The sequence below is a fragment of the Oncorhynchus keta genome, chromosome 21, assembly GCF_023373465.1.
Source record: "Oncorhynchus keta strain PuntledgeMale-10-30-2019 chromosome 21, Oket_V2, whole genome shotgun sequence".
NCBI lineage: Eukaryota > Metazoa > Chordata > Actinopteri > Salmoniformes > Salmonidae > Oncorhynchus > Oncorhynchus keta.
The window spans coordinates 57,057,515-57,069,530 of NC_068441.1; the positions used below are offsets into that span (position 1 = coordinate 57,057,515).

The 12,016-nt window shown below is 46.6% G+C and overlaps 1 protein-coding gene across 1 annotated transcript; it reads left to right on the forward strand.

The window, feature by feature from the left end:
• Positions 1 to 3,583: 3,583 nt before the first annotated feature.
• On the forward strand, positions 3,584 to 8,620 carry LOC118379554 (protein phosphatase 1 regulatory subunit 3D-like). Its single transcript, XM_035766571.2, has 2 exons — positions 3,584 to 3,737; positions 4,063 to 8,620. The coding sequence occupies exon 2, from the start codon at positions 4,073 to 4,075 to the stop codon at positions 5,177 to 5,179; it is 1,107 nt and encodes a 368-aa protein (XP_035622464.1). The 5' UTR covers positions 3,584 to 3,737; positions 4,063 to 4,072; the 3' UTR covers positions 5,180 to 8,620.
• The last annotated feature ends 3,396 nt before the right edge of the window (positions 8,621 to 12,016 follow it).

Genomic DNA, 12,016 nt, shown 5'->3' on the forward strand with positions numbered 1-12,016 from the left:
GGGCCAGAAAACGGCTAACCAATGCTGTCCTTGGGAGACAACAGGGCCAGAAGATGGCTAACCAATGCTGACCTTGGAAGACATGATGGCCAGAACACGGCTAAACAATGCTTACCGTGAGACGACTGGATCAGAATGCGGCTAACCAAAGCTGACCTTGGGAGACATGAGGGCCAGAAGATGGCTAACCCATGCTGACCTTGGGAGACGACAGTGCAAGAACACGGCTAACCAATGCTGACCTTCGGAGACGACAGGGCCAGAAGATGGCTAACCAATGCTGCCCTTGGAATACATGAGGGCCAGAACATGGTTAACCAATGCTGACCTTGGAAGACATGAGGGCCAGAACATGGCTAACCAATGCTGACCTTGGGAGACATGAGGGCCAGAACACGGCTAACCAATGCTGGCCTTGAGAGACGACAGGGCCAGAACACAGCTAACAAATGCTGACCTTGGAAGACATGTGGGCAAGAACACGGCTAACCAATGCTGACCTTGAGAGACGACAGGACCAGAACACGGCAAACCAATGCTGACCTTGGGAGACATAAGGGCCAGAACTCGGCTAACCAATGCTGACCTTGGGAAACATGAGAGCCAGAACACGGCTAACCAATGCTGACCTTGAGAGACGACAGGGCCAGAACATGACTAACCAATGCTGAACTTGGGAGACCTGAGGGCCAGAACATGACTAACCAATGCTGACCTTGGGAGACGACAGGGCCAGAACACAGCTAAGCAATGCTGACCTTGGAAGACATGAGGGCCAGAAGATGGCTAACCAATGCTGACCTTGGGAGACGACAGTGCAAGAACATGGCTAACCAATGCTGACCTTGGGAGATGACAGGGCCAGAACATGGCTAACCAATGCTGACCTTGAGAGACATGAGGGCCAGAACATGGCTAACCAATGCTGACCTTGAGAGACATGAGGGCCAGAACATGGCTAACCAATGCTGACCTTGAGAGACCTGATGGCCAGAACATGGCTAACCAATGCTGCCCTTGGAATACATGAGGGCCAGAACATGGTTAACCAATGCTGACCTTGGAATTACATGAGGGCCAGAACACGGCTAACCAATGCTGACCTTGGGAGACGACAGGGCCAGAACACGGCAAACCAATGCTGGCCTTGAGAGACGACTGTACTGCCCACTGTACTGAGGCTAGGTAACATGGGCACCACCGATAAATCCATGATAATCGAAAACTTGGATCGAAAACAAGCATTTCTCAACGGCTGGCCATGCCTTCCTCCTGGCTATTCCAACCTCGGCCAACAGCTGTCCCCAGTCCACCTGGCCGTGCTGCTGCTCCAGTTTCAACTGTTCTGCCTGTGATTATTATTATTTGACCATGCTGGTCATTTATGATCATTTGAACATCTTGGCCATGTTCTGTTTTGGCCTTTCTAGGGAGTTTTTCCTAGCCACCGTGCTTCTAGACCTGCAATGCTTGCTGTTTGGGGTTTTAGACTGTGTTTCTGTACAGCACGTTGAGATATCAGCTGATGTACAAAGGGCTATATAAATAAATGTGATTTGATTTGACCTTGAGAGACGACAGGGCCAGAACACAGCTAACAAATGCTGACCTTGGAAGACATGTGGGCAAGAACACGGCTAACCAATGCTGACCTTGAGAGACGACAGGGCCAGAACATGACTAACCAATGCTGACCTTGGGAGACCTGAGGGCCAGAACATGACTAACCAATGCTGACCTTGGGAGACGACAGGGCCAGAACACAGCTAAGCAATGCTGACCTTGGGAGACCTGAGGGCCAGAACACAGCTAAGCAATGCTGACCTTGGGAGATGACAGTGCCAGAACACGGCTAACCAATGCTGACCTTGGAAGACATGAGGACCAGAAGATGGCTAACCAATGCTGACCTTGGGAGTCCTGAGGGCCAGAACACGACTAACCAATGCTGACCTTGGGAGACGACAGGGCCAGAACATGGCTAACCAATGCTGACCTTGGAAGACATGAGGACCAGAAGATGGCTAACCAATGCTGACCTTGGGAGTCCTGAGGGCCAGAACACGACTAACCAATGCTGACCTTGGGAGACGACAGGGCCAGAACATGGCTAACCAATGCTGACCTTGGGAGACGACAGGGCCAGAACATGGCTAACCAATGCTGACCTTGGGAGATGACAGGGCCAGAACACGGCTAACCAATGCTGACCTTGAGAGACGACATGGCCAGAACACGGCTAACCAATGCTGACCTTGAGAGACGACAGGGCCAGAAGATGGCTAACCAATACTGACCTTGGAAGACCTGAGGGCCAGAACACGGCTAACCAATACTGACCTTGGCTAGCTGACCTTGAGAGACCTGAGTGCTCGATTTTATACACCTGTCAGTAACGAGTGTATAATAGCTGAATCATCTCTTATAGAACATGCCTTGGGGAAAAACCAGACAACTTGCTATATATAGTTTATATTTGGCTCTGGGTCCATGCGCCAAGCAGCACAGAACACACTACGTTCCACTCTTTCCTAAAACCCAATGGGAGGCTCATATAGCCAAATGTCAAAAGGCTGAGCACATCAAAGCTGAAGCAAGGAAATGAATAACCTAAAGAAAATTACAATCAAGTTGCTGTGTGCATTCGTGTTACACTCATAACCCACTATGCGCAACCAGTTATACCCAGTGGTCTGTAAATTACATGAAAGTATGGTATTTTGCTGGAAAAGGAACCTGAAATAATTGCTCTTGTCCTGACATTTAAACCTAATATTTGTAAAGGTGTTGGCAGGGGGGCATCCATTGAAGCTGAGAGAGAGCGAGAGAGAGCGATAGAGAGAGAGACCCATAGCTAAGAAAAGCTTTGACTATGTACAGACTCAGTGAGCATAGCCTTGCTATTGAGAAAGGTCACCGTAGGCAGACATGGCTCTCAAGAGAAGACAGGCCATGTGCACACTGCCCACAAAATGAAGTGGAAACTGAGCTGCACTTTCTAACCTGCTGTCCAATGTAATGACCATATTAGAGATACGTATTTTCCTCAGATCCACAAAGAATTCGAAAAACAAATCAAATTTGGACAAACTCCCATATCTACTGGGTGAAATAGCAGTGTGCAATCCCAGCAGCAAAATGTGTGACCTGCTGCCACAAGAAAAGGTCAACCAGTGGGTCAGAAACATCCAACCTATATTTATCTACCCATTTATTTCCCTCGTCATTCATGCATTCTATTATTGCCATTCTATTATTGGCACATTGTTTATATAACATTTTAAATGTTATCGTACATTTTTTAACCGCTAGTAATATAATATTTTAAACGTTGTTATTGTCTGATTGTTTTCAGCTTCGTTTTGTTTAATTCCCTTAATTGTTGTTGTTGTTGTTTTGTTTATTGTTGATTTCACTTGCTTTCGCAATGCAAACACGTTTCCCATGCCAATAAAGCCCCTTAGAGAGAGAGAGAGAGAGAGAGAGAGAGAGAGAGAGGACAGAGAGAGAGAGAGAGAGAGAGAGAGAGAGAGAGAGAGAGAGAGAGAGAGAGAGAGAAAGAGAGAAATGTATTCAAGCTGCAGAGAGAGAGGTTGGGGCTTAGGATCAGAGCAGCAGGTCATGTGTTTGAGTAACAGAAATACAACAAGTTGTAAGCTCGGACAGCTGTACAGAGGGAAGGGCATGTGAAACAGAGAATGGTGTTTGCTTCTCTGTTTAAGGGATACTGTTACTGGGTAGGTAGACATACAGATCTATTTGCATGTTTATGTTTTAACTAAGCTGCTATACTTACATGCATTTTAAGGGCTTATAGAATCTATTTTCCAAAGCATGTTATTTGTGAGCATGTAGAGTTTTAACAGTTCTAACTAGAATATGACAGTGTTGTGTTGGTTCTCCTATAACCTAGTCTTCAGGCTGGATAACATTAGTTTTCCTGCTATACAGTTTGTTAACAGTGTTGTGTTGGTTCTCCTATAACCTAGTCTTCAGGCTGGATAACATTAGTTATCCTGCTATACAGTTTGTTAACAGTGTTGTGTTGTGTTGTCTGTCCAGTCCTGTTTCGATGATGAGCAGCATGGCCAGCGTGGGGAGGCCCAAAGCAGTGTCTCATGGTGTCGTTGGGAAGGAGAAGGAGAGGACATGGTTTTGTGGCAACGACAGGCTGAAAACAGTGTCTCCTTGCATCAAAGGAAAACCCAGAGCTGTGTCTCCAGGCATGATAGGGGAGCAGAGGGCAGTGCCTCCTTGGAGGCCAGAGTCGATGTCTCCAGGTGTGGTAGGGAGAGATAGGGCATGGTCTCTTGGTGTGCTCCAGAACACCAGCAGCTACAGCAGTGTGACCCCATGCCAGACCACTACTAAGATTATCCGAGTGACGGACATCTTGGACTCCAAACCAGAGCCAACCAAAGCCCCTGTCAAGATCCGGCCTCCTAGCCCACGTCCCCCGCCCCCCGAGGAGCCCATTTTCAGTTGCAACCTGTCCAGTGACCCTCCCGTCCAGCCCATCATAAGACGCAGGGCCCAGTCTTTGCCCTCGGTCCACGAGAGAAACAGAGACCGCCAGGTACGCTTTGTGGACTCCTTGGGGCTGAAGCTGGAGGAAGTCAAGGTGTTCAGCAAAGGAGAGGAGCCTTGGATTCCCCCCCACGTCTTCTCCAGACTTCTCATGAGCGCTGAGATGAACTCAGGGCGGTCCCTGGAGCTTTCCTTGCCTTACTTCAAACCCTGCTTTCCCGAAAACACGGGCTCCCAGCCGGGGTTCGTTAAGCGCCTGGTGGAGCAGATGGTCTCTCTGGACCAGGTCCTGTGTTCTGAGCTGGGCATCGTCGGCAAGGTGCAGGTCCTCAACCTGGCCTTCAACAAGGAGGTGACGATTCACTACTCCTTCACTAACTGGAGAAGCAGTGCTGAGACCAGAGCCTGCTGGGTGGCTACCCTCCACCGGGATCAGATGGAGGGACCAGAGTCTGATGTATTCAGGTTCCGCCTGCCCGTCCCGCCCTTCATCCTGCTGCCTGGAGCCCAGCTGGAGTTCGCTGTGTGTTACAGAGTGATGGGAGCTGAGTACTGGGACAACAACGATGGGAACAACTACAAACTGTCCTGTCACAGCTACACACTCACTGTGCCCCGGGAGTGTGAGGACAGCATTGTGCACTACACCTGACTGGCCACTAGGGGCCAACCAGTGCTGTAGAGCGATAGAGCTCTATTTCATAGAGGTTAATGGGGAGGAAGACAACACAGCTGCGCCAAATGATCTGATTGTACACAGATCTGCCTGTAGGAATAGAATATAAAATGAAACAAGCCATTCTCCTTATTAAAAAATAAATAAAGGTATTTAAAGACATTGGTGAATAGAGAAATAGAGTAAAAGTAATTGAAGGGAAAGCCGATACAGACATACCCAAGATGACTCAAAGCTGATACAGACATACCCAAGATGACTCAAAGCTGATACAGACATACCCAAGATGACTCAAAGCTGATACAGACATACCCAAGATGACTCAAAGCTGATACAGACATACCCAAGATGACTCAAAGCTGATACAGACATACCCAAGATGACTCAAAGCTGATACAGACATACCCAAGATGACTCAAAGCTGATACAGACATACCCAAGATGACTCAAAGCTGATACAGACATACCCAAGACGACACAAAGCTGATACAGACATACCCAAGACGACTCAAAGCTGATACAGACATACCCAAGACGACACAAAGCTGATACAGACATACCCAAGATGACTCAAAGCTGATACAGACATACCCAAGACGACTCAAAGCTGATACAGACATACCCAAGACGACACAAAGCTGATACAGACATACCCAAGACGACTCAAAGCTGATACAGACATACCCAAGACGACACAAAGCTGATACAGACATACCCAAGACGACTCAAAGCTGATACAGACACACCCAAGACGACTCAAAGCTGATACAGACACACCCAAGACGACTCAAAGCTGATACAGACATACCCAAGAAGACTCAAAGCTGATACAGACACACCCAAGACGACTCAAAGCTGATACAGACACACCCAAGACGACTCAAAGCTGATACAGACACACCCAAGACGACTCAAAGCTGATACAGACACACCCAAGACGACTCAAAGCTGATACAGACACACCCAAGACGACTCAAAGCTGATACAGACACACCCAAGACGACTCAAAGCTGATACAGACACACCCAAGACGACTCAAAGCTGATACAGACATACCCAAGACGACACAAAGCTGATACAGACATACCCAAGACGACTCAAAGCTGATACAGACACACCCAAGACGACTCAAAGCTGATACAGACACACCCAAGACGACTCAAAGCTGATACAGACACACCCAAGACGACTCAAAGCTGATACAGACACACCCAAGACGACTCAAAGCTGATACAGACACACCCAAGACGACTCAAAGCTGATACAGACACACCCAAGACGACTCAAAGCTGATACAGACACACCCAAGACGACTCAAAGCTGATACAGACACACCCAAGACGACTCAAAGCTGATACAGACACACCCAAGACGACTCAAAGCTGATACAGACACACCCAAGACGACTCAAAGCTGATACAGACATACCCAAGATGACTCAAAGCTGATACAGACACACCCAAGACGACTCAAAGCTGATACAGACACACCCAAGACGACTCAAAGCTGATACAGACATACCCAAGACGACTCAAAGCTGATACAGACACACCCAAGACGACTCAAAGCTGATACAGACACACCCAAGACGACTCAAAGCTGATACAGACACACCCAAGACGACTCAAAGCTGATACAGACACACCCAAGACGACTCAAAGCTGATACAGACATACCCAAGGCGACTCAAAGCTGATACAGACATACCCAAGACGACTCAAAGCTGATACAGACATACCCAAGACGACTCAAAGCTGATACAGACATACCCAAGACGACTCAAAGCCGATACAGACATACCCAAGACGACTCAAAGCTGATACAGACACACCCAAGACGACTCAAAGCCGATACAGACACACCCAAGACGACTCAAAGCTGATACAGACACACCCAAGACGACTCAAAGCTGATACAGACACACCCAAGACGACTCAAAGCCGATACAGACACACCCAAGACGACTCAAAGCTGATACAGACACACCCAAGACGACTCAAAGCTGATACAGACACACCCAAGACGACTCAAAGCTGATACAGACACACCCAAGACGACTCAAAGCTGATACAGACATACCCAAGACGACTCAAAGCTGATACAGACACACCCAAGACGACTCAAAGCTGATACAGACACACCCAAGACGACTCAAAGCTGATACAGACATACCCAAGACGACTCAAAGCTGATACAGACACACCCAAGACGACTCAAAGCTGATACAGACACACCCAAGACGACTCAAAGCTGATACAGACACACCCAAGACGACTCAAAGCTGATACAGACATACCCAAGACGACTCAAAGCTGATACAGACACACCCAAGACGACTCAAAGCTGATACAGACACACCCAAGACGACTCAAAGCTGATACAGACATACCCAAGATGACTCAAAGCTGATACAGACACACCCAAGACGACTCAAAGCTGATACAGACACACCCAAGACGACTCAAAGCTGATACAGACACACCCAAGACGACTCAAAGCTGATACAGACATACCCAAGACGACTCAAAGCCGATACAGACATAATCACCAACAAAGGCATATTACAAATTATAAACTGCTTGGTTCGAATCCTGGATGCTGATTGGCTGACAGCCGTGGTATATCAGACCGTATACCATGGGTATGACAAAACAGACATTTTTACTTATCTAATTAAGTTGGTAAACAGTTTATAATAGCAATAAGGCACCTCTGGGGTTTGTGAGATATGGCCAATGTACCACTGCTAGGGAGTGTCTCCGGGTTGGGCTGTGCCTAAGAACAGCACTTATTCGTGGTATATTGGCCATATACCACACCCCTTCATGCCTTATCGCTTAAGTATTCTACAATGTATTGACTCAGGGGTATGAATACTTATGCAAATGAGCTATTTCTGTGTTTACATTTTTTTTATAAATTTCCCTCAATTTCTAAAAACATTTTTCACTTTTGTCATTATGAGGTATTGTGTGGTAGATAAGGGTGAGAGAAAAAATACATATTGAATCCATTTTGAATTCAGGCTGAAACACAACAAAATGTGGATTAAGTCAAGGGGTATGAATACTTTCTGAAGGCACTATGTAGTGCTTATGAATCTTTATGTAAGCTATAAGAAGCCTTTATGCATGCTATATGAAGGCTCATGAGGTGTACTTCCAGTTTTTCATTTCACACTTTTTTATAGTAGATTTAATGTCATTTGCACTCGCTACAGCCGATACGATTTGGGTGTCCATATTTATTAAACATTTATATATTCTGTTTAGATTCAGTTTGATATATTCTGATTATATTACATTATACCATGACATTGTTGAATACTGCTTTCTGATTGGCTTGAAGGGCATTCATTAATTCCCTATAACGCACTGTATATTTGCACGGTAGAATTAAATGGCTATAGTTACTTCATACATGTTATGTGTTTCAGTTGCTTTTGAAAGCTAAAGTTGAATCGGAAAACATTGTCATTGTTGAATTAGATTTTCACAATGGCAAGCTAAGGACTCATAGTTTGGTTAGCTAAACTTGCAAGTCATTTTGTACGGTTACCAAATATTCAGTCATTTCTAGCGACAAATGTGTTAAATTATAGCCATGGTATGAAAGGAATAATCAACTCTGGGCTCTATTCAACTTTAACATTGTTCATTCAGTGAGTCATTTCATTTCACTTCTGCTGTGTGGAACTCTCTCTGTCTGATGATATAGATACTCGTTTCAGCTCTCATGTTCCCCCTGGAACTGTCTGACATAACTAGTTATTTATATATATATATATATAGAGAGAGAGAGAGAGAGAGAGAGAGTTTCCTTTCTCCCATGCTGTTTGGGCCATGTGTTGTACGAGTGTATTTGCGTTTCGTAGTAGCAGATTTAAACCCAGTAAACACACAAAAGAATTTGCTCAAGCTGATGACCTAAATTTCCATGCCGTGCTCTTACTACCCTGTCCCATATCAGATGAGGCACAAGTGCTATTAATACGTTTACTCTGGATGTGCCACGTTCTCTGCATACATTTAGTTGTTGCTGTTCTACACAACGTTAAGATATGGTTGAAATATTTTGCATTTTATATTAATCCTATTTTTAGGAATTTTCGAACCATTTTTTTTATTTAGTAAACCTGGGAATTTGGTGAATGTATACCAGAATGGTGTAACTCTATTTATAAGCATCATTATGGGCTGCGCACTCAAAGACCAATTTTCTCTCCAAGGTATTTTGTCTTGGCTGACTTGGTGGAAACATCTCAGGTGTAGAGTTAAATGCTAAGTACTAGTTGATGTAGTGTTTAATGTGGTGTGTGTGTGGTTGTTAGTATTTGATTAGTTAACATAATCAAGGCTGAGAGGAGGTCTCCGTTTGAAAAGTTATCCTACACTTTGATCAGACCAAACAGGTCAGACTTGATGGGGTCTGGGATGGAATTGTGGCGTGGTTGATTATATATCTATTTTACCTCTTGCCACAATGTTTTATTGACCAGCCAAATATTTATATTTAAAATTATTATTATTTTATAACTACATTATGGAACATATTCACCACAATCAAATCAGATCAAATCAGATCAAGTTTCAATTGACTGAAACAACATATTCACAAAGTCACTCTTTCAATTTGGATGCATATTCAATCTAATATCTTTTCAAAATGCAAGATTCACTTTACTTTTGATGTGATTTTTTTGTCATGTCAACAATATAATTAAAAATCACTACCGAGGACTTATGGGCTCTGCTTCTCCGTGGCCGAAGTAAGTGTCACGCTCTTCTTCGCCCTCCGACGAGGAGGAGTAGTAAGGATCGGAGGACCAAAGTAAGTGTCACGCTCTTCTTCGTCCTCCGACGAGGAGGAGTAGTAAGGATCGGAGGACCAAAGTAAGTGTCACGCTCTTCTTCGCCCTCCGACTAGCAAGGATCGGAGGACCAAAGTAAGTGTCACGCTCTTTTCGCCCTCCGACGAGGAGGAGTTGCAAGGATCGGAGGACCAAAGTAAGTGTCACGCTCTTCTTCGCCCTCCGACGAGGAGGAGTTGCAAGGATCGGAGGACCAAAGTAAGTGTCACGCTCTTCTTCGCCCTCCGACGAGGAGGAGTTGCAAGGATCGGAGGACCAAAGTAAGTGTCACGCTCTTCTTCGCCCACCGACGAGGAGGAGGTAAGGATCGGAGGACCAAAGTAAGTGTCACGCTCTTCTTCGCCCTCCGACGAGGAGGAGTAGTAAGGATCGGAGGACCAAAGTAAGTGTCACGCTCTTCTTCGCCCTCCGACGAGGAGGAGTAGTAAGGATAGGAGGACCAAAGTAAGTGTCACGCTCTTCTTCGCCCTCCGACGAGGAGGAGTAGTAAGGATAGGAGGACCAAAGTAAGTGTCACGCTCTTCTTCGCCCTCCGACGAGGAGGGTAAGTAGCAAGGATCGGAGGACCAAAGTAAGTGTCACGCTCTTCTTCGCCCTCCGACGAGGAGGAGTAGTAAGGATCGGAGGACCAAAGTAAGTGTCACGCTCTTCTTCGCCCTCCGACGAGGAGGAGTAGTAAGGATCGGAGGACCAAAGTAAGTGTCACGCTCTTCTTCGCCCTCCGACGAGGAGGAGTAGCAAGGATCGGAGGACCAAAGTAAGTGTCACGCTCTTCTTCGCCCTCCGACGAGGAGGAGTAGTAAGGATAGGAGGACCAAAGTAAGTGTCACGCTCTTCTTCGCCCTCCGACGAGGGAGTAAGTAAGTAGCAAGGATCGGAGGACCAAAGTAAGTGTCACGCTCTTCTTCGCCCTCCGACGAGGAGGAGTAGTAAGGATCGGAGGACCAAAGTAAGTGTCACGCTCTTCTTCGCCCTCCGACGAGGGAGGAGTAGTAAGGATCGGAGGACCAAAGTAAGTGTCACGCTCTTCTTCGCCCTCCGACGAGGAGGAGTAGCAAGGATCGGAGGACCAAAGTAAGTGTCACGCTCTTCTTCGCCCTCCGACGAGGAGGAGTAGTAAGGATCGGAGGACCAAAGTAAGTGTCACGCTCTTCTTCGCCCTCCGACGAGGAGGAGTTAAGGATCGGAGGACCAAAGTAAGTGTCACGCTCTTCTTCGCCCTCCGACGAGGAGGAGTAGCAAGGATCGGAGGACCAAAGTAAGTGTCACGCTCTTCTTCGCCCTCCGACGAGGAGGAGTAGTAAGGATCGGAGGACCAAAGTAAGTGTCACGCTCTTCTTCGCCCTCCGACGAGGAGGAGTAGTAAGGATCGGATGACCAAAGTAAGTGTCACGCTCTTCTTCGCCCTCCGACGAGGAGGAGTAGTAAGGATCGGATGACCAAAGTAAGTGTCACGCTCTTCTTCGCCCTCCGACGAGGAGGAGTAGTAAGGATCGGAGGACCAAAGTAAGTGTCACGCTCTTCTTCGCCCTCCGACGAGGAGGAGTAGTAAGGATCGGAGGACCAAAGTAAGTGTCACGCTCTTCTTCGCCCTCCGACGAGGAGGAGTAGTAAGGATCGGAGGACCAAAGTAAGTGTCACGCTCTTCTTCGCCCTCCGACGAGGAGGAGTAGTAAGGATCGGAGGACCAAAGTAAGTGTCACGCTCTTCTTCGCCCTCCGACGAGGAGGAGTAGTAAGGATCGGAGGACCAAAGTAAGTGTCACGCTCTTCTTCGCCCTCCGACGAGGAGGAGTAGTAAGGATCGGAGGACCAAAGCGCAGCGTACTGTGAATACATTATTTTAAGACGAAATAACACGAAGTACACTAAACAAACAAAATGACCGTGACCGCTATTACCCATAGACATAGATAATCACCCACGAAATACTCAAGGAATATG

What these genes read in the sequence shown, in the direction of transcription:
- LOC118379554 (XM_035766571.2), top strand. Translation starts at nt 4,073, where the DNA reads ATGATGAGCAGCATGGCCAGCGTGGGGAGGCCCAAAGCAGTGTCTCAT.